Consider the following 23,067-nt stretch of genomic DNA (forward strand, 5'->3'; position numbering starts at 1 on the left):
AGTATAGATCTGGAGTCAGGAAGTTCTGAGTTCAAATACTGACTTCAGATGCCTCAAATACAAGTTCTGTGACCATTTCCTCATCTGTAAAATGGGGATAATAATAGCATGGAACCTTAACAGGGTTGTTGTGAAGATCAGATGATTTAACATACATAAAGCACTTTGCAAACCTTAAAGCCCTCTAGAATGCTAGCCGTTGTTGTTATTTACTATTTCTGCTGTAGATGTGGATGAAGTCCACACCTGTCCCTTAGTATATAGTTCTCATGAGTTGCTGTCACCAAAAAAATTTATCCTCCTTTTGCCAGTGAGCTCTCTAAACTTGAAGTTAGCTTAAGGCTGGTCTTCCAACAAACGATCCTTCAAGTACAGGATGTACTTGAAGTTTTTTCAGCTTGGTGTAGGACCTGCCAGACCATATACTTTGTTGGCATGCCATTCGAGACCTCAGGCCACTTTTGTGTCGTAATTGTAGGTTGGAGGAGGACTGGTAGAGGCTAGTGCCTCGAATAGGCTAATAAATAAGCAAATGGGCTAGACGTCAGTACTGGATAAATGACTTCATTTGAGTTGTGAGAGTGTAGAGTTAAACATAACTCCTGCTATCTGGTTCCTTAAACTCTACTCTCTTGAGTTTATAACACTGAATGGATAAAACAGGGAGCTAAGAGCAGTCACTCAGGAAGTAATAAATCTCAGGAGAATTTAGATAACTGTAGTAGGCTGTATTTAAAAAATGCTTTGTCATTACTTATTCTTCCATTTCTGATGCAATATATGTGTAAAGCTTTGGAACAATGTGAGCTTAATGCTTAACTAGTTAAGAAACTTGTTAATGTCACACTTGCCACAGTGAATGCATGAGGAGAGATAGAGATTCAGGCTCCAAAACTGGTGGGTACAGTTGAATTCTCTTCTTTCATTCATGTCGTTGATTCATTCTCACCACTGTGAATAAATACCAGTTGGATTAGTTCATAAACTCAGCTCCACTTCAGGGGATCTTAAGGATCCTCATTTTGCAGATGAGGAAATATAGCCCCCCAAAGTGATCTAACCTCATCTAGGGACACATACGTAGTCTGTTATAACTTCAAATCTAGTGCTCTTTCTAGTACAATAATAGTCCCATTGCCTTGCCCAATTATCCTGTAATTCTCTAATTATCCTGTAGTCACCCAACACGATTATTGTCAGGTAGGATATAGTGTTGCTTCCAAGGGGACCTTTTCTATTTTGTGTAAGGACCACCTGCTACCACCTATGCCCTCATGGCTTAAGACACCCCATTTTCCCTATCTTGTATCAGAGCCAGGAACCAGATTTTTCAGGAAGTGTTCCTCTTTCTAAATGCAAATTTGATGCTTTGAATGAAGAGAATGAATTCGCATTTACCTCTGAAGCAGCATTTTGCTAAACCAAATAGCTTAGCTTTAGTCTCTGTGCTATTATGTTATATGTATAAAACAAGTATGTATTTTTATGTATCGATATCTATGTATAATTTAGCTGTATGTTTGCTTTTTTCTTTATGTGGCGTACAATTGATGTGGCAATTCATTTACTTGCAGTTAGACTTACTCATATAATGATAGTCTGTAATTTGTGGATTGAAATGGTGTGAGCAAGGCCTTAAATACTCAAAACAGAGATGCTTTTTAACTTGATTCCTTAACCTACATTTTTGGGTATTGGGTTAAAATGAGTATATGAGTATGGTGCCTTTGATGCCAAACATGTAGCTCTCTACTTACGAAGTTTAAATTTATCCACTGACTCAATCTTTAGAGGGTGTGTGTGGGGACTGGTGGAAGGGAATTGTATGTGTATCAGAGGAGGGTATTAGAGAAACCACTGGCTGAGGGGTGGAATGAGGTTGAAGCATGTTTTACAGGCAGAAAATGGTTCTTAAACTGAATAGTAGCATTCTGTTCCTTAGAACTCTGAAGACTGGGTAAATAATCCTCAAAAGGCATCCTTAAAACTCATTGAGGGGAACCAGATGTTGGCATGAATCCCTGAAATTACTCTTCCCCTTTAAGTAAATATATAGTAATCTCTAGTTAAGCTTTCTATATATAGTATTGCTAGCTCTACCTTACCAGCCTCCTAGGGGTGGGCATCACATGAAATTGTGTATTTAAAGTGCTTTGTAAACCTTTAAGCATAATAGGAACTATTACTAGATGCTCTGTATTGAGAGTAGAAAGGGCACAGGGCTTGGGGAAAAAGTTCACACAGTCCTGGCACTGTTCTTATTACTCGTGTGGCCTTGGACAGATCACTTAAAACTTGGGTTCTCAGTTTCCTGAAAGGAACCTTAGAGAACATCTGGTCCAACTTGTCATTTTGTAGATGAGAAAATGCCCTGAGGAGTTAAGTAATTCCCTAATGGTCACACAGGCAGTGAGCAGCAGAGTCAGGATTGGATCCCAGGTATTGTATCTAGGTAGCGCTCTTTCCACCACATCAGAATGTGGCCAGATGATTTCTGTGGGTCACTTCTAGCTCCCAAATTCTGGGGTCCTCTTAGAGTGACAACTGAGACACTGTGACATCTGTCAGCCAGTTCAAACATTTCAAAACCCTGTGAATCACAAGGTCAAATTAAATTCAATAGAACTGTAGCCTAAATGTCTGAAGTTGATTTTTTTCTGTAATAATTGTAACTGATACTGCATAGCACTGTGAGATTTGTAAAACATCTTCCATACATTTAGATAACTAGTTAGTTTTAGTGTAAGGGTTGGGTGCTGGCATCTGGCAAGCTAAGAAAGGTTTTTGCATTTTAAAATACAAATAAAACTTTATTTAAAAGAATATAAAAACAGGCAATGAGTTGGATTTGGTTGATGGGTGGTAGTTTATAGACCCCTGCTGAACAGAAGTGTGGGGTTCAGTCCAGCCTCAGACACTGTGTGACCCTAGGCAAGTCACTTAACCTCTGTCAGCCCCAGTTTCCTCTTCTGTAAAATGGTGATGATGATAATAGCACCTCCCAGGGGTGTTGTGTGCATACAATAAGTGAATATTTGTGAATTGCCTTGCAAACCTCAAAGTGCTAGAGAAATAATGTTATTATTCCCTTAGAGAGGTCAAGTGGCTTACAAAGATTAGAGAAAAGATTTGAACCTAGGTCTTCCTGACTTTAAGTCCAGGACTCTATGCATCATACCATACTGTCTCACTGTGAGTTGTATATGTCTGTCTGCATTTGGGTATGGCTGTTTTATTAACCAGAATATTTGATCACAGAATCATTTTAATCACAGACTTGGAAATTTAGAGGTTGTCTGATGCAACCCATCCTGAAAGTGTCAATCTCCTTCTCCACATCCCTGACAAATTGTCATGGAGATTATCAGAACATCCTTTTATTCAAACATGCTTAATATAGAGAATTGAGGTGCATACCTACTTATTAAACCTAGTCAGAAAACTAGGTTTGTGCAAATATATTCAATTACAGTTAGCTTCTGCATTTTAAAAAAGGATGTGTTTGGAATTGGGAACGAGAAGTGTTCCTTTGTGCTAAGAGAATATTTGAGTTCTTGTATTATAACTGTACCTTTTAAATTTTTTAAGTTTGGGGTAGTTGTCTGAAAAGGTCCCCTTCAGACTAAAAGAAAGACCTCCTTAGAGACCTGGTTTCATTCATTCAGTGGTGGAAATTTCTTCCATTATGTATATATGAATGTCATTTTGAAATTTGAGGGTTTAAATGCAAAGTGGTTCTTGTTTCCCTGTATTTAACTGCTCCCTTTCCTTCTCTCTTTAGCTTGGTCTTCTCTTCCAAGACTAGAATGAGATTGAGTTGCATGTAATGTACCAGACTGACCGCATTGAAAGAACCATGACTGAGAGGATGACTTGGTGACTTTTAAAATAATAGTTCACATTTCTGCTTTACAAATATTTTTTCTCGCATCTGCCCTATCAAGTTGGTGTATCAGTATTTATTACCCCAGAAAAGTTAAGCTTTTAAAGTCAGGTATTCCGACTCTTTAGTTCTCTTTTCAGTATACTACCTGACTCTCAAAAAAGTGACAAAATAGGGTAATGCTACTGCATTGACTAATACAAGGAATTTATTGATAGGGTTTTTTTTTTATGTCATTAGTGAGCATGGCATTGCTATTCTGAGAACACACTAATAACTTTTGAGAACTTTCTTTTTTAAAATTAATTTATTTTTAGTTTTCAGCATTCACTTCCATAAGATTTTGAGTTCCAAATTTTCTCCCTATCTCTCCCCTCCTTCTACCCCAAGATGGAATGCAATTTGATATAGGCCCTACATATATATTCATGTTGAACTGATTTTCACATTAGTTGTATTGTAAAGAAGAATTAGAACCAATGGAAGAAACTACGAGAAAGAAGAAACAAAAACAAAAAAAAAGAAAAAAGAGGGCAAATAATGTGCTTTGATCTGCATTCAGACTCCATAGTTTGTTGTTGTTGTTGTTGTTGTTGTTTTTGTGGATGTGGATAGCATTTTCCATCATGAGTCCTTTGGATCTTTGGATTGCTAAGAAAAGATGAGTCTATTAAAGTTAGTCATTGCGCATTGTGGCTGTCACTGTGTACAATGTTCTCCTGGTTCTGCTCACTTCACTCAGCATCAGTTCATTCATCTTTCCAGATTTTTCTGAAGTCTGCCTGCTCATCATTTCTTATAGCACAATAGTATTCCATTACATCTATATACCATAACTTGTTCAGCCATTGCCTAACTGATGGGCGTCCCCTCAATTTCCAATTCTTGGCCACCACAGGAAAAGCTGCTATAAATATTTTTGTACATGTGGGTCCTTTTCCCATTTGTATGGTCTCTTTGGGATACAGCCCTAGAAGTGGTATTGCTGGGTCAAAGCGTATGCACATTTTTATATCCCTTTGGGCATAGTTCCAAATTGCTCTCCAAAATGGCTGGATCTTTTTTCTCAATGTCAAATCGAATGGCCTTAAAACAAAACAAAACAATCTTCATTGCCTTTTATGTATCTAGCCTGGCCTTCTGTATATTTGATCCTTCCCCTTCCTTAATTTCTGAGATGTCACTCTCTCTTTGTCTTTGTTCTTAACTATGTTCCTTTTCTGACCCTTTTTTCTCTTCCCAACACCTTAAGCTGCTGTTTAGGATTCTAGTCTGTCTTCCTTTCCACTCTTTCTTGACAATGTCACTACATCCTTTAGTTTCAACTCTTTTGTCTATATAGATAACTTCCCAAATATAGATCTTTTGCTATGATGAAAGTTTGAGGTTTGCACTCTACTTAGATGTTTCCCAACACTTCAAACTCATAATGTCTAAAGGTAAACTTGAATAATTGTGTGATGGAATGTTTTTATTTTCCTTTTTTACTACCCTTCCTGATTCTCTAATTTTACACATCTGTTAATGCTCCTGTACTCTGTGAAATGCCCCCTGGCTTTTTTTTTTAACCATGCTATTTCTCTCAAAAGTAACAGGATGAAAACTCTGAGAGCATGGACTGTTTCATATTTATCTTACTTTACTCAGGACAGTACCTTGTATGTAATAGACCATAAGAGACATTTGAATGTTGGCCATCAGTGTCTTGGAGAATTTGAGTTGTAAAGGGCCTTGGAGGGCATTTAATCCAACCCACACGTGATCTTTTATTTTGTGAATGAGTTTGCTAGTGAACATCTGTCACTTCCTACATTGTACAAGGGGGTTGTGAGGCTTCTTGGGTGTCTTCAGTGGAAGAATATCCATTCATGAAAAAGGGATTGGATGTGTTGGATGGATAAATAAGATAAAAATGAGTCATACTTCAATTGAAAATTGGAAAGTATGAATATTCATTAGTTGCCAAGTAAACGGAGGACTAATCACAAATGATTCCCTCACATGTTGATATTTCACCCTTATTGTTAGAGATGAAAGTGACTGAACAAAATCAATAGCATAATGAAAGTAAGTTCCTGGCTTTTTTCTTTAAATACTCTGTGTTATATCAAATATTCTTTTTAACCTATTTTATTTTGTATACCTCAAATAGGTTCTTTTTCATGTTTCATTTTTAGTGAATAATGCCATCAGAGAAATAGCTTTGAGTTGGGGTGTGTGTGTGAGAAAAGTTGTTTAGGTTCTAATTAGGTTCTCCTAATTAAAAGGTAAAAAAGCTCAGTCAAACTTTTGGAGTATAGTTATATTACATACGATAGTTGTAGTCTTTCACATGCTGTATGTGGGCTTCTTTGGTTTCTCTTTCTTTAAAGTAGAAAACCACAAGGTGATTATTAGATGGGTAAATACCGTCACCCCTTTAAAAGAAGAGTCAAATACGATAACTGTGAGATTTATGGTATTGTCTTTGGAATAGAGGCTTCTGGTAAATGGATTCTCCTTTTAATTGAATCCTTAAGACCTGCAAGCCTTGTTTAAACTCTGTTAAAACTTTCTAGCATGTTTTGCCCATCTTTTCTGGTTTTTGGTAAATACAGAATATTGTAAATATATTTCTGCCTAGGTCTTGGAATGCCTCTATCATTATGAATATTGTTGATTATTCAGTAAAGGCCCCGTTGATACTTCATCTTGTGTTGGAGGTAACTCTGGGTCCTCAAGGTCTGTGCCAGTTTAGTGCAGACTCTGCCAGCTTCTACCAAACAACAAAAACATGTGAAACTTGGCAGCAGACTGTATCTGTTTTCTGTGATCAGCCTAGCCAAATTTGATGGTGGTGCAGTAGCTAGAGTGGTGGACCTATAGTCAAGAAGATTCATTTAGTTTCTCTTCAGAGATAAAGTGTTATGAATCTGTCACTGTAATCCACCTTATTTGTTAATTCAGTTTGGAGGGGGCAGTTTTTAGCTTGTGAAGACAAATGACTAATTTGTATTGAAGAATTACATGCATGCAGTTGCTGAAGCGCATTCATTGTTCTAGTTGCTTAATGTGACAGATTTAAACTTACATAAATAAGATAAAAATGAGTCATACTTTAATTGAAAATTGGAAAGTATGAATATTCATTAGTTGCCAAGTTACCCAAATTTTATTTATATGATTTATAATATTTCTATATTTAAGCTACAGGTAGAGGAAAAATTTTGGGGTATTGTTATCAAGCAAGCTATTCAAAAAGTAAGAAGAGTGATTATTGACCAGTGTTTTCTTGATTGGTAGTTATTCAGCTGTGGGATAATTGTTTATGTTTCTTCCTTGTAGCTGGTTAGCCTTTGCTTTATTTCATTAAACTTTGTACCATGGTGGGGGGAGGATGACAGGAGTTGAAGAAAGCATATGAAGCCAAATTAATCACTTTTCCTCTCATAGCAAGTATGATCAAGTTTTGGGAATTCGAATTACCAATGAATTTCAATTATCCCTGTTGCTCCCCTTTCTTTATTTGAACAAGTAGATTGGAATTCACTGTGTGGAGAATTAATCATCTTTGAAATATTAACCATTTTTCAGTAACTAGCTCAGATGCCACCTGTTCATAAAACTTTAATTTCTCCCTCACTCCCTAAAGTTGGAAATCTTTCTTTAGACTTCACACAGTGTAGCACTTTATGTCTCTATTAGGCTGTACTCTTTTACATTAGTTGTTATTATATAGTTATTATCAATTGGGATCCCACTAGACTAATTTAAGGGCAAGAAACTCTATCTGATGGACTGTGTAAGTGGCCTTGAACAAATCATTTCATTTGGGGGGTGAGGTGGGGGGATGATCTTAGTTGCTTGTTTTGACTATAAAATGAAGGGGCTGGTTGATCTTTGATTTCAGTGGTTAGAACATAGTAAATACTTGCTTAATCATTATCTACTGAAATATTAAAGTCTTGTAATAATGCTACCCCTGAGGTCCATGTTATGAGATGTCTTGTAATGAACTCCATTACTTACCCTAATATTGAATTCTGCTGAGTAGTGAAGTAGATAAGACCTCATTCCAACTGGTCCTGTCCCCAGGGCCCCTGAAACTAGCTTAATACTACTAGTACTATACAGTTTAGCTTCATTTATATATTAAATATTTTGTGGGTAGGTTTGGGAAATTAACTACTGTTAAATTTCAATTTTTCTATGGGGGGAAATAAATTCCCAACTCTAGCAAGATCACAGACTTTTGGAACAACAGTAAATTTGTGAATTGAATAAATTGAGAAGTGCCCGTATGCTTCATGCTTTGCTTTTATTGACTAGATTTGTTCCTAGCCTGTGCTTACTAAGTGGCTGTGTTTAATAAATAGCTGTAAAAATAGGTTTTTGTGGGTTTGACTAGATGGTTGTTGAGGTCCTTTCCAACTCATATTTTGTCATTCTGAAAAGCACTGTTTGTCCCCAAAGTCTTGGTGTAGTTTAAACTTATTAAAAACTGCATTAAGATTTTTGGGACATCTTATGTATCAGCGTACTAAAATGGTTTCAAATGTAGTACCTCAGGTGTGTCAGTTTAGTTTAAATTATGCAGAGTTCATGAAACACAAGTTGTCTTCATATGTGTCCCAAGTGGAGCTCAGTAGCCTGTATCCTTTTGGACCTTTTTGGTGTTAAAGCAGAGAGGGAGATTAATTTAAAGAAGGTAGGTCTGAAAGACCCTGCCTTTCGTTCTTTTCTGTGCATGGAAAGAAAACTCTCCCAAGGCATAACTCAAGCAACTCCACCAATCTGTTAGAATGTGAAACCCCAAGAAGCTTAGTTTGGCTAGCGAACATTTGATATGAGATTGTAGGGAACAAAGGGTCTCTGTGACCTGGCAGCTGCTTTTCAAAAGTGACATAAAGAAGAGCCTGACTCTAGTTCCTGCACAGCTGCCAGGAGAGGAATTTGCTATGATTTCTGGTGTAGTGAATAGTCTTCTAGCATACAGTTAGTTTAAGTATTTCATAGAATCTTGGAAGATAAGAGGTAGAAGGGGGAATCATCTAATTCATCTCCTCTTCTATCTCCCCTCCACTACCCTTTTTACAAATAAAGAAATGGAGATTTGGGATTTATCCAAAGTGAAGTGGCCAGTAAGGGCCGTGGTTCCAGTTCTTCTTATGCTCTGCTGCACTGCCTCTTGTGATGATTGGAGAGAGATGCAGAACTGAGCAAGAGTGCCTCAGCCCTTAGAGACCCTAGTCTTGTAAATAGATTTTTGTTCCCATTTTACAGATGATAAAACTGGTACTCAGGGACTATCAGATGATTTGACTTGTCCAAGGTTATGTTGCTAGTAAGTTTTAGAAATACGACTTGAGCCTAGGTTTTTTGTGCTTTTTCCAGGTTACTGTGCTATATAAGCTAGGCTGGCGAGCAGTGAATATGGGTGAATCCTAGGATTTTACAATTTATTTGGGGAGGGAAGTTCTGTACATTTTATGATGATGGGGAAAGAGCCAGCTCCTCATTTTAGAGATGGAGAAACTTGATGAGACTCAAAAGGGCTAAGTGACAAGGACACTGTAAAAAGACAAATGCTAAATGAGTGGGATAAGGGCCTTAGGAGTTCAGAGGAAGGAGAGATTCGCTTCAGGTTGAATTGGATAAGGAAGCTTCGCAAAGAAGGTATTATTTGGGCCATATCTTGAAGGACGGGAAGAATTGGGTTATCTAGAGGAGAAGGAAATAGCATCCCCAGTGAGAGAAATTTGTATAGGCAAAGGTGTTCAAGGTCCGTTAGGGACTGGGAATGGACCACTTTGGGTGGAGCAGATAGTTTCCATCAAAGGAGAGAAGTAGAAAGGTAATTTGTAATCCTAAGTAATTGGGGCCAGTGTTCAAGGTCCAGAAGGCCATACTTCATTTTGAAGGTAGGATGGTACATTGGATTGGGAATCAGGAGTTTTGGATTGTAGGCTCAGCACTCTTACCAATTAGCAGTGTGATCTTGTGCAAGTCATTAGAGCTGTATGCCTCACTTCATTTCTCCATCTATAAAATGAAAAAATTAGATTAGACTTCTGAGGTTCCTTCTGTGTCTCTTGAGCTGGAGAATGATGTGGCAACTGCAGTATTCCAGGAGGATTAATCTGGCTTCAGTGGGTAGTGTGAGCTGAATGTGAGGAGAGCACTTAAGGCTCTTATGATGGTCCAGGTGTGATCTAATAAGGGTCTGGTATAGGATGGTGGAAATAGAAAATAAGGAATGCACTGGAAACCGTTTGAAGAAACATGATTTGCACATGGGTGCCAAGTGAATTACATGTTCAATGGATTGAATCAACAGGATTTAAGCCCTGGGTTTGGGGAATAAGAAGTTGTATGACTTGGGTTTCAAGCCTGGGTGACAGGGAGAATTGGATAACTAAAATTAGGAAGCTGGGAAGCAAGAGCCATTTGGAGGGGAAGATGTTACATTTTGTTTTAGACATTGAGATGGTGGAGTTCATGTGAATGGAAACAGGCAGTAGACAGGAAATACCGAGCTACCCTGGTCAAAGTCCATGTTTAGGGAATGCTGTGTCCAAGTCTGGGTACTGTATTTTATTTTCATTTGGACTGGATTTAGGATTTAATGAGAGTAGAGAACTCCTGGTGAAGAACGGCCCTCTCCCAATGCAGGTCAGCACTCGCTATGTAATTTCTTGTCTTTTAGTGTTAGAGTTGGCTGGAGGCAGTGTAATGGGTCCAGTCACATAGTGAGTGTCCGTCAGAAACTTTCTGACTGCTGGCTTGGTGCCCGTCATGGGTGCTGCATTTATTTTAGAAAGTATATGACAAATGCACAGAGGCAAGTGATTGGGATGCTGAAGGGGACTGGAGATGGTGTTCTGTGAGGAACAGTTGAAAGTGCTGAGTTTGTTTAGCTTAGAGAAGAGACTTGAGGAAGATGTGGTTTCTGAGTATTTGAATTCTCTGCTATGTGAAGAGAAATTAAACAGATTCTGCTTGACCTTGGTGGGTCAAAAACTGAAGAGCAGTGTATCAAAGTTATTAGGAGACAATTAAGCATGAAATACAGAAAATTTCCTGACAGTTTAGAGCTTTCCAGAAGTGGAGTAGACTACTTCACGAAGTAATATTAGTCATTGACCCTTGTTTTCTTATCTGTAAAATGGCAGAATAGGTAAGCATGGTACTGACCTTTACAGAGTTGTTGCAGGGGTTAAATGAGACAACGCAGGCTTTGAAAACTTTAAATTATCATATGAATGCTGACTATTGGTATTGTCATAGTGACCTTCCTTGTTTCTGGAGACCTTTGAGTGGAGGCTGGAGGACTGACCACTTGTTTGGAATGTTTAGAAGGGTATTCCTCTCTAGGTCTAGATTATTCTAGTTGCCTTCCTAAAGCCGTTGAACTTCTGATAGTCTGTGATTAGGGCTTGGTAAAAATGAGAGTGCAGCAACAGTTGTCCACTGGCCTTGTGGAATAGCCAGCCATTCTTTGTAGAAAGTCAATTTTGTTGTCTAGCTTTGTGAGAATTTGCCTAAGTTTTCACACCTTTGTTGCCGTGGCCCAACATGCTGGCTCCCGTCTATGGGGTTGGACTCTTATGGGCTGACTAAGGGCAACCTTGAAAGAACAAAGAAATTGCTGACATTTCTGGTTAACCCTTTCTCTGCTTCAAATTTTAAAAAATACTCAGTGAGGCATGTCAGGGGGAGATTGTGAGAACTTATCATTCATTCCTAGCTGTATATGTACTGTCTGAATCTTCTGAATTGATCAGTGCTCCTGTTGTAGTTTATTTTACCTTTTTTTTTTCCTTCTTACTGGCCCTATGATTTCATTGGTGTAGGGAGCTCAGGTTGGCACCTCTTCAGCAGCTCAGAGTCTTAGAGAACTTCCTGGGACCTGGGACACTGAGAAATTAAGTGACTTGTCTCAGCTCACAGCCACAGATGCCTGAGGTGCAGCCTGACCTCACCTCATCTGCCTGTCTCCAGGACCAAATTTCTGTCCATTGTGCCACAGTCTAGTCATTCTGAGTCTCCTTAATATTACTGTTCATCAGTGCTTCATTGATTTGTGATGAATGACTATAGCATCTCTCTGGCAATTTTTTCACAGTACATATTGGTGTATATTTTTTGTCTTATTTGAATTTGTTAATGAAGTATGGTTATGGGCTCTACTTGTGCTTTCATTCCAAGATGCAATTGTATGACAATGCCCACTTTTTTTTTTGTCGCATAGATTGAGAATGGTGTAATGAGGAGAAAGGGTTGTGAACCAGCCAGCCTCTGAGATCCTATAACCCTGGTTCCTGTGTTTTGAGGTGGTGGTTGAGGAGTGGATGAGGTGGGAGGTCTGTGGGTTATTTTCTCCTAGGGTTACTAAAATTAAAAGACAAAAATGATCAGAATGTGACAGTTTATGAGCAGTGGTACCATCCAACTTGCCCGAACAATGTTGGGTTGGTAACTTTTCTTCTTTTTGGAAATGGAAGACTCCTTATTCTACTATATACCCTAGAGGCTTTAGTTTCCCTACCTGTAAAATCAGGGGTTTAGATTGAGTAATCTCCAAAGTCCCTTCCAGTGCTAATGAATTGTAACTGCAGCTCAGGGACAGTTTATTAAGAAGTTATAAGTAAGTTTGATATAATGAGCCACAGATCATTTTGATTGTAGAAATTGTTAAATGTACCATCATTTGGGGATTTCTGCTTGATTATATAATCAGTGGCAAAAGTGTGTTTTCTAGGTGGTCAGATTTGATTTAAATTATATTCAGTAGGCTTGGGAAACATTTTGTTAGATTATGACGTGTTTCTGGGGTTCAAGGTCATCTGGCCTGAAAGTGGGATGTTGGAATAAGAGTGGATGGAGTTCAGGGTTGAAGAGAGATCGTGGTCCTTTGCTTTCTTTTCTTGGTTTTCCTTTGGTTTTTCAGTGTCATGTACCAGAGTTCTTCATAGCTGAAGTTTTTCCTCTAAGATTTGTAATCCAGCTCAGAAAGGGGAAACTACAAGTCTTGTATTGGGATACCTTCAACCAGGGGTTCTTTTGTGTCCTGGTCTCCTGGCAGTCTGTTGAAGCCAATGAGTCCTTCGCAGAATCGTTTTTTTTTTGGGGGGGGCTAGGCGATGGGGTTAAGTGACTTTCCCAGGGTCACACAGCTAGTAAGTGTTATGTGTCTGAGGGCAGATTTGAACTTAGGTCCTCCTGATTTCAGGGCCAGTGCTCTATCCACTGCGCCACCTAGCTGCCCCCTCAGAATCATGTTTTTAAATGTGTGAAATAAAATATATGGAAGTACAAAGGAAACCAATTATATTGAAATATAGTTGTCATAATTTTTCAAAAGTTCACAGACTCCTACCTCACATAGCATCTTTGCCACCCCCATCTCATTCTGACCCTGTCCTTCAGTTTTGGGCAACATGGTAAAGGGGACTTGGAGTGAGAAGTGTTGGCCCTACTGCTTACTACCTGTGGTGTAGACCAAGTCACAGAGCCTAGCCCCGCTAAGCATCGTCTCTAAAATGACAGGATTGGGCTAAATGACCTTTGAGAGGGCCTTTCCACCTTTACCTCCTTATTCAACACAAATCTCTAAGATAGTTTCTCACAAATGACAGGTAGTGTGTAGTCACTGCACCATCTTGTGGCCATGCCTAATTACTGCATCTCCCTTCTTAGATGTGGGACCGAGTGGGGGGAATAGTAATTCTGCTCAATACCTGGGAATGCGAAAGTAACATCAACTTCTTCCCATTGGCAAAGTCTCCCAGAACAACGGTCTACTGAGCTAGCATCTCTCTTAAGGGATTTCCCTGGTAAACTCTCGACTTGGTGAGTTGAGAATGTCTTAACAGAGAGCCAATAAGCATTCCCAGGGTAGATTTACTAAAGGGAAATAAATCTACCCTATACCAGTGATCCCTCTCATCTTAAACCTAATCTTATCTCAGCCATAGGATTTGTAGCTAGCAGGTATCTTAGAGACTGTCTTGTCCACTTCTGTGCTTTTACAGATAAAGAAATTGAGGTCTAGAGAGTGGAAGTGGCTTACAGAAAACAGTAGACCTGGCATTTGAGCCCAGTGCCTCACATTCCAAGTGGAGCACTCTTTTTACTGCTTTTACATGGCTTCTCGGTTTTAAATTTCCCTGTCTGTGTATGGAAATAGACTGTAAAGAACATTGGCTCTTGCAGCATTTTCCTGTCCCAGAGAGCAGGGCATTCCCACTGTACAGGAAGCATCTGTTTTCCTTCTTTCCCTGCTCTTAGGGCAGCAGCACTGCCCACATTCTCTCCATGCTCCCCACTGCAGTGCCGCCTTTTTGTATATGCTCAACAATTCTTTTAGCCTTTGGGAAAAACTGTATTTCTCTTTCCTGGCAAAATTGCAAGGGACTTTCTATTTATTTATTAATGAGCCCTGGAATAAGTCAGCAGATCTGGGTCATAGAACCAGCAAGAGGTGAAACCAGGACTAGAATTCAGGTTTTCCCACTAGGTTGCCCTTAACTTCTGTGAACGTAGTTTTGAGTTTGCTACTAATATAATAATATACTATGTAATTATATATATATATGCATATATATATATATATATATATATATATATATATATATATATATATATAGTTACATACTTAAATACTTTAGCTAATAGCTTCATGGAAAAAAATTAATCATTTGGTAGTTAACCTTCTTGTGATGAGCTTTTGTTGTTGTTTAGTTGTGTCTGACTCTTCATGACCTTGTGGAAGGTAACACACTGATACTGTCCAGGGGGTTTTCTTGACAATACTGGAGTGGTTTACCATTTCCTTCTACAGTGGATTAAGGCAAATAGGTTAAGTGACTTGCCCAGGGTCACACAGCTAATAAGTGTCTGAGGTTGGATTTAAATTCCTGTCCCAGTGCTCAATCCACTGAACTGAATAGCTGCCTCCAAGCTGTGATAAGCTTACCCAGAATTAACTAAGCTGGTACTCAGATTGCAGACATACCTGTTAGTGCCAGGCCCATATGTCTTTTCAGCCCGTGGTAGCACCTGCCAAACTGGCATAGCCTTAGAAAACTCTTCGCCTTCATACCTGGATGAGGTATATTAGAGGACGCTATATGTTTGAGTGTATCAGCCCCATGAACAGTGCATAAGTGTGCCTGTTTTCCCTCAGCCCCTCCAACACATTTTTTCGTTTCCCTTTTTTGTCTACTTTGCCTGTCTCCTAGGTATGAGGGGGAACATCAGAGTTACATTATTTTGCACTTCTCTAATTATTAATGATTTGAGCTTTTTAAAAATATAGCTTGATAGCTTGGATTTCTGCCTTAGAAAACTGCCTCTTCTTAAGATTCAGAGCTCAGAAAGGATCTTAGAGATTATCTAGTCAGTTGACTCATTTTACAGGTGAGGGCCCTGAGGCTTCTAAAAAGGAAGGTCTTGCCCTAGGTCATATAGCTAATTATGTAGCCGGGAAAAAAAATGAATGTTAATGCTAACTGATAGGGCTTTAGGATTTATAAAGCATACCTATGCATTAGCTCTTGAATCTTACAACTCTGGAGAGTAGGAGTTTTCCATTGAAGGAAAGAAGTTCTGGAAAAGTTGAGACAGCTAGGAAGATGGAGACAAAATCCAGCCCTCTCTGCTGCCAGAGGCTGTGCTACTTCTGTCCTCAGGAAAGTCCAGCTGCCTGCTTCCCCAAGAGTTCCCGTCCTAATCTCTGCCTTCTCCCACGTGTTCCCTATGCTTTCCATTGAGCTTAACTTGAGTTTAGCTCAAGACTATTGTCTTTTAACTCATGTATATTGGGGATCAGGAGAAGTTAGTATTTATCATCAGTGCTAAGAATGAACTGAGGAAGAGGAGAAAAGCTAAGAATTTGGATTGACTGTATAAAAGTAACCCTAATGATAATAATTTACAAAAATCACTTATTTATGATGAATTGTTGTACAACACAATACTCATTATGCATATTATTAAACATGTCAAATTAACATTTATAAGTTGATTACAGTAATAAACCATTTATAGATCCTCAGTCTTCATAATTTGTTCCTGGGGTAAAGCTCATAATTCACATTAGCTCAGAGTTCTCTCCTCAGTTGTTCCAGGCTAAGAGTTTGCTATTTGTGGCCCTTATCCTTACCAACACCTTCTCTACTCATGTTCTTCATCCCTTCTCCATGGGTTTGCCCCTTCATGTATTAACTTCTCTCAGTTCCAGGAATATCTAGTAGTCCAGTTTGACTGGAAGGAGGAGGGAATAAAAGGTGGGAAAAGAAAGTTGAAGTTAGATTGTAGGAGGCCCTAATTGTCAGGCTGAGGAGTTTGTCTTTTATCCTAGTGGTCACTGGGAGCCACTGAAGGCTTGAGGGGGTTGAAGAGGGAAGAATGAAATGGTCAGATGTGTTTTAGGAATGTGAATTTGGCACCTGCGTGGAGGATGGAAGGAAGGCGACACATGAGTAGATGATAGGAAGTCCAGGTGAGAGGCAGGATGGTAGGCGTGAAGGAGGTTTTATGGAAATAGACTCACGCTGAGTGACTGGGAGGATGTATGGGAGAGCTTTGAACAGAAATGGGGAAGAAGAAGGGCAGGTTTGAGGGGAAGGATGACTTTCATTTTGGACATGTTTACCTTGAGATGTCTTTGGGATGGGGGTGTGTGTGTGTGTGTGTGTGTGTGTGTATACACACATGTACACAGTGTGCATGGCATGAGGACCCAGGCTGGGTAAACATGTTGCTCTGTAAGTTGAAACAGTGGGTATTCTCTTTTTATATACACACACACACACACACACACACACACAAGGTGATAATCATTCTCACAAAATGGAAAAGATAGAAAAATCTCTTTTCACAGGAACAGGAGACAGATGGATTTTCTGACACATGGGATGTTGGATAGGGGTTGATAAACAAAATTGTGCTGTACTTGAGTGGTACCTGGTGCCTAACAAATAAATTAATTATAAATTTTTTTTGCAGTCCTATTTTGTCACTGATTATGATCCAACAATTGAAGATTCATACACCAAACAGTGTGTGATAGATGATAGAGCAGCACGGCTTGATAGTAAGTAATTTCATTTCAATTTTTATTTTTTTAAAGTATATAAAAGCTTCTCTCATCTACAGCCTTCTTGCAGTACCTCCTTCTCATGGTATGGAAGTGACTCTGAGCTTTAGGATGACCTGCCAAACTAGAAAGGCTTGAAAGGACTTGGCAACAGACTCTGTGTCTTCTGACTGAGAGCCATCTTAACTAAATTCAGAGAGACTCAGCCACCATGGCATGCAGACCATTTATTTAAACATAGAAGGGCTGTGGTCCATTTTTGTGGTATTCTTGAAATACTGAACTGTCATAGTTTAGGTTAAGGAATCAGTTACAGAGTTGGAAAGGACCTCAGAGGTCCAGTCCTTGCCCAAATCATAACCATCACCGACTAGTGGTGATCTACCCAGTTTCTACTTGAAAATGGGAAACTCAGTACATCTCAAAGCAATGCGTTTCTTTTTTGGATAGTTCTAACTGTTAATAAATTGAGCAGAAATATGTCCTTTTTTTTTTTTTTTTTTTGGTGAGGCAATTGGGGTTAAGTGACTTGCCCAGAGTCACACAGCTAGGAAGTATTATGGGTCTGAGACTGGATTTGAACTCAGGTCCTCCTGACTCCAGTGCTGGTTTTCTATCTACTGCACCACCTAACTGCCCCTAGAAATATGTCTTTATAGGGCCAAGGAGAATAAATCTGCTTCTCCTATATAATAACCTGTTAAATATTTCAAGATAGCTACCTTTCTGTACCCTATCTTGGCTTTGCTACTTCCTCCCCAAGTCTTAACTAGCTTCAACATCATGATCTCTATCTGAAATGTAATATGATGCTCAATACCAACATAATAATTGTACTACTGATTCTAGATTCTAAAAAAGCTCTTTTTGCCATTCAGGTGAGGTTTTTTACCCCCATGGAGTAGGGGAATGCATGGTTATAACTCACACTTTAAAAAACTGCTCTCAACCTTAAAAGCTGAAATGAACTCTATATGGCTAGAGGATTCATTTTATGTGTTATATAGTGGATTAGAATTCCCAGCTCTCAGGCTGTACTGGACCAGTATTTTTGTGACTTGTTAAGCTTAGTCAGATTTATTTTCATAGAGAAGCATCTTGATTTAGTGAAAAAAAGAAGTGCTTGAAGTCAGGAGACCTATGATGACATCCTGACATGTTATGTTCCCCTGCAGGTTGTGAGCTCCTTAAGGCCAGGGTCTGTCATTTATAGTTCTTTGTATCCCCAGGGCTTTGAGCAGTGCCTGGAACATAGTAGGCACTTAATAAATGCTGATTGAATGACAACAATCCTTACTGGCATTGTGACCATGAATATGTTGCTTCTTGTCTGGGCCTCAGTTTTTATCTGTAAAATCTTGTACTGCTTAGTTTGGAGTTATGAAGAATGCACTTTGTAGACCTTAAATCACTGTTTATGTGTATTACAATAATTTATTAGTTACTATATTGCTTCTTACTTGGAGTTCTTCAGAAAACCTGAAATATATTCCTATATGCACTTGCAATTTTTGGATATGTCCGAAGTTCAGGAAATCCTTGATTTCATCCATATTGCTACTCTTTCCACTGACATAGACCTCAACCTCTCCATACCCTTAATTAGATGACGTTTGGTGGTTTTGCCAAAACAAACAAACAAACAAACCAACCAACCAAAAAAACCAAAAAAATAAGTGTCCTGAAACCTATATAGCATATCAAGTCTGTCCCTGGGCCTCTACTGAAAGCATTCCTGCCAGAGGTTGCCCAGTGCTAGTGGCATCACCTTTCAGATTCAAGGAGGCACCAGAAGAGCCCTTAATGGAGAGTCTATATTGGAAGCTTTATGATAAATCAGAATTTCCCAGGGAATTTGCTAGCATCCATCTGTTCTTCCATCAGAGTATGATTTAAGGTTTACTTAGCTTCAACTGATCTACCTGTTCATTTTTATTTTTTTTCCCATGAAACTATATACTAAATCAACATGAATCTGACAATTTGTTTCATATTTCTGAAACTGCATATAGGATTAGCACATATTTGTCTTGGTCTCTTGAGACCAGAATATTGAGAAAGAATGGGACCCTAAAATTCTCATTGGTAGCAATTTTTTCCTGTCTTTGCCTGCATATTGGTGTGGGCTGGAGCCAGCTTGTACCAGCTTATAAGAATTTATTGTTGAATTTTCATTGTAAATATCACACCTTAGAAATCCACAAATGCTATAAATTGGGCCTTACTTTATTGTTTTGTTGGTTGTCTAGACTGAAATAAGTGATGATACTAAAGCAAATTAAATCTAAAAGTGTGCTGTGCCTTTTTGGAAAGTGGTTTTTAAATACTTAGCAGCATACCACTGCTGCAGATACACTACTCTTGATTTGGTGGAATCCTTTTAGTTGTAATAACCTTTTTAATTGGGAAGCTTTTGGTAGGACTTGGGGGGGAAGTCATCTTTAAAAAGTTGCATATACAGCTATGTCTCCGTTTTATTTCTGTGTAGTTCTGGACACTGCAGGTCAAGAAGAGTTTGGGGCAATGAGAGAACAATATATGAGGACTGGAGAGGGCTTTTTGCTGGTTTTTTCAGTCACTGACAGAGGAAGGTACGTATAGGTATTACAATGTCAGACCAACAAGATAAGTCCAAACCTGCTCTTTTGAATCATATTTGGATTTCTGTTGTTTTTTTTTTAAAGCATAAAGGATAAATTTGAGTATGACAATGGAATTTATTAATTACTATGAATGATATTTTTTAATGTATCATCTGATGGTTAGTTACCCAACAGTTTCGTTTGTATTTTTGATTTTAGCTTTGAAGAAATCTATAAATTTCAAAGACAGATTCTCAGAGTAAAGGACCGTGATGAGTTTCCAATGATTTTAGTTGGTAATAAAGCAGATCTTGACCATCAAAGACAGGTAAGAAGTTTCATGACTATTACTATTCCTAGTCATATAGTTGGAGTGAAGATAAACTCAAGTATGTATAATTCAAAGAGTTTGTACCTTACATTTTGAAAATACTGAGTTTGATAATGTTATACAGGATGTACACATCAAATGAGAAAAAAGAAAACAGACTTTTAGAAAATTTGTCATTTTTCATTGTCATTCATTTCATTAAATTATAGCATACATTGACTGCATGAGAAGTTATACTACCCGTCATCTTGTTTTTCTTCCCCCTACAATCATGATCCTACCTCCTCTGATCACTGAGGCCCTGAGAAGTGAGGTGTAGTCTCTGATTGGGAGTCCAGTGCTGTGTCCACTACAACAATATTGACTTAATTGCAGTTTCTGCCTTTGTGGGTTCTGTTAAAAATGGTTATTCTCTGATTTTTGTGTGTGTTGACTCCTTTCAGGACTATAGCTTATGGAACTTATGCATTTAAGCAACATATAGTGAAAATCTTTGTAAATAAGTGTTTACTGTGATTATTATTATAGTGACTTTCTCACTAAAGATGTAACCAGAAGATTCATTTAAAATGGAAAGATGATTCGCAGGCTCTCTAACCGGAGAGAGGGAGAATAAAGGAAATGAAATAGTTGGTTTCATTGTGCATCCCAACACTGGGCCACCTCCCCTCTCAGGCTTCATGAGGAGGGTAAAGCAGGGATAATTAACCTGGGGTCTGCCAACTTGTTTAGTTTTTAAAAAATGGTTTTAATAATTTTCAATATAATTGGATTTCTTTGTTATTTTATGTATTATAAACATGATTCTGAGAAGACTGTTAAAGGAGACTGTGATACAAAAAAAGATTATGAACCCCTGGCGTAGGTGGATAAACTTGCCCTGAAACTACCCAAGGAAGCAGCATAGTGTAGTAGAAAACATTTGAAAAGAGATGAGGGAGGGACCTGGGTTCAGATACCAACCTACACTTTGCAGCACTCCTCATCTGTAAAATCGGATGGTGATACTGGTCCTGCTACCTCAAGGGGTTGTTAGTAGGAAAATGATATGAATGTGAGCTTGATGATCCCAACAGCATTGATCGCTAAAAATCAAAAGGAGCACGGCAAACATGCTAAATGGAACAAATCTGCCAGTGTCCTTCCTATTTATTGGTTCACTGTCATTGGCAGTAATAAAGGAACCAGTACACGGTGCTGCTCCCCTTCCCAGCACATCCTTTGAAGTGATGAAGGTGAAGTCAGAACAAATAGCTGTTCTTCATACGCATTTATATGAGAATGTATGGAAGCATCCTGCCTTCTTAAAATCTCTCAGAGTGGATTCCAAAAAAATGGAACAGGTCAGACAATAAACAAAAAGAGAACCAGGATGACATTCCTATACTTATTTAATTCTTACCTACTATAAATGGCTATGCTGGTAGTTGCTGTGAAGCATCAGGGACAGCCTTTGTGAAAACAAGGAAATGTTACAGTGAGGGCACTGAGGACTAACAAAGCCAAGTGATTTGCCCCAGAGTCATCAGGACCTCTAGCTCCAGAGTCACACTTTCCCCAGAGACCATGCTTCTTCCTAGCCATCCTGTTTAAAACCCGCATTAAAATTTCCTGTTGATGCCGTAGTTCTCCAAATTCTCTTATTTGCAGGTGTTGTAATATTTATTTCATGAAGCCCTGGAGCTCCACAAAGCTTCCTTCAATGAAATCTGCAGTAATGTGAAAGATTGGTTTAATCATTTACACTGGAAAAACAAAGTGAATAAAAAATGCATATTGCCCAGATGATGGTCTGCTCTTGGATGGCAGCCCATTGAATTAGGCTTTCCATATGTGTATCTTGGACAAGTTCTGCAGATGCATAATGAATGAGCTGGGCCCAGAATGGAGGAGGAGGAAAAGGCCACACAGTGCTTTCAATGATGCCAAACTGCCTGGCATTGGAAAAGCTGGTCTCTTTAGTATCAGTATTCTCAGTGAGGCGCTGTTCCTATCTGTCATGCAGCAGCATAAGTTCATGGTTAAACTTGACAAATAACCCAGAGGACAATGGAAGGAAGCATAGTTAGGTGTAAACAATCCATAGAATAACAGTTCGTACAAAAAAGTGTCATAAAAGACATTACTGAGGCTTTGTATGAGCAGAGAGGGTAGCCATGCAGTAAGGAGAGGGAGAGACAGCAGATGTAAAGTCTACTGAATTTTTATGGGAATACACAAACAAGAATTACACTGAATAAGAAGCTTGAGGAAGGCTTAGAATCTGCATCCATCGGTGGAAGGAGTAGCCATGCTCAGAAAATCATGGAGCCATCAAAGCAAGATAATGTGTGTAGATTTAAATCTTTGATTGTAGAGGTCCCTCACATAGCTCTTTTTACTAACCTCGGAAATCCCTAATGCTAAGAGAGAACCTGAGACCTGTGGTGAGGAACTCTGAGTATGCTGTTTTGCAGATGAGAAACCTAAGACTCAGAAAGGGTAGATGACTTGCCCAGGATCTCACATGTTTACTAAGTGTCAGAGTTGAAATTTGAACTAGGGTGTTTTGACTCTTAAGACCAATGACAAGATCTAAATCTTCCATTTACCAGCTGTGTGACTTTAAGTAAGTCACCTTCCTTCTCTGGTACTCAATTTCCTCCTCTACAAAAGGAAAAGATCGGACTAGATAATTTTTAAGTTCCCTTGATCTGGATTAAATTCCACTGCTGATGGGTTCTCTCCCCCTTCCCCCCTTGGAGATTGTGGTTTTATCATCCTATTTAATTTTTAAAATTTTTAATTTTTGTTGTTGTTAAAAAATATATTCACCTAACAAAAAACCATTTCCACATGTAGTAGCCCATAAAAAGATAACTGTATATGAATATGGAAATTTATTACATTTAGCTTGTTTTCCTAAAAAACAATTAGGGGTAGGGGTGTGTGTGTGTGTGTGTGTGTAACTGTGTAAGTAAATAATTCAGCATGTTACTTTCAAAGCTGTCCTCCTTGTCACTTTTTTCTTCTGAACTTCATTTTTCTAAATGTGCATTTTCTTTTAAATGCTGCAGTGGCATCTTTCCTTTTTTTTTTCCCCCCCTTTTTGGCATTCTCATCCCCAGTCGTCTCTCCTCCTTAAATTCCATTCCCTATTGCAAAGAAGAAAGTAACCTTTTTGACATGTAAGCAGAGGTCCCTTGTTGGT

General features: G+C 38.7%; 1 protein-coding gene across 1 annotated transcript in view; it reads left to right on the top strand.

Annotated features, from left to right (window-relative positions):
- Positions 1-23,067, top strand: part of RRAS2 (RAS related 2) — a 90,522-nt gene that overhangs the window by 61,686 nt on the left and 5,769 nt on the right. Inside the window, exons 2-4 of the mRNA XM_021005438.2 lie at positions 16,874-16,961; positions 19,453-19,555; positions 19,766-19,874. Coding sequence (XP_020861097.1) covers positions 16,874-16,961; positions 19,453-19,555; positions 19,766-19,874 — 300 coding nt within the window. The remainder of the gene's footprint in view (positions 1-16,873; positions 16,962-19,452; positions 19,556-19,765; positions 19,875-23,067) is intronic.

The sequence above is a fragment of the Phascolarctos cinereus genome, unplaced genomic scaffold (assembly GCF_003287225.1).
Source record: "Phascolarctos cinereus isolate Bilbo 61053 unplaced genomic scaffold, phaCin_HiC Scaffold_9;HRSCAF=440, whole genome shotgun sequence".
Taxonomy (NCBI): Eukaryota; Metazoa; Chordata; class Mammalia; order Diprotodontia; family Phascolarctidae; genus Phascolarctos; species Phascolarctos cinereus.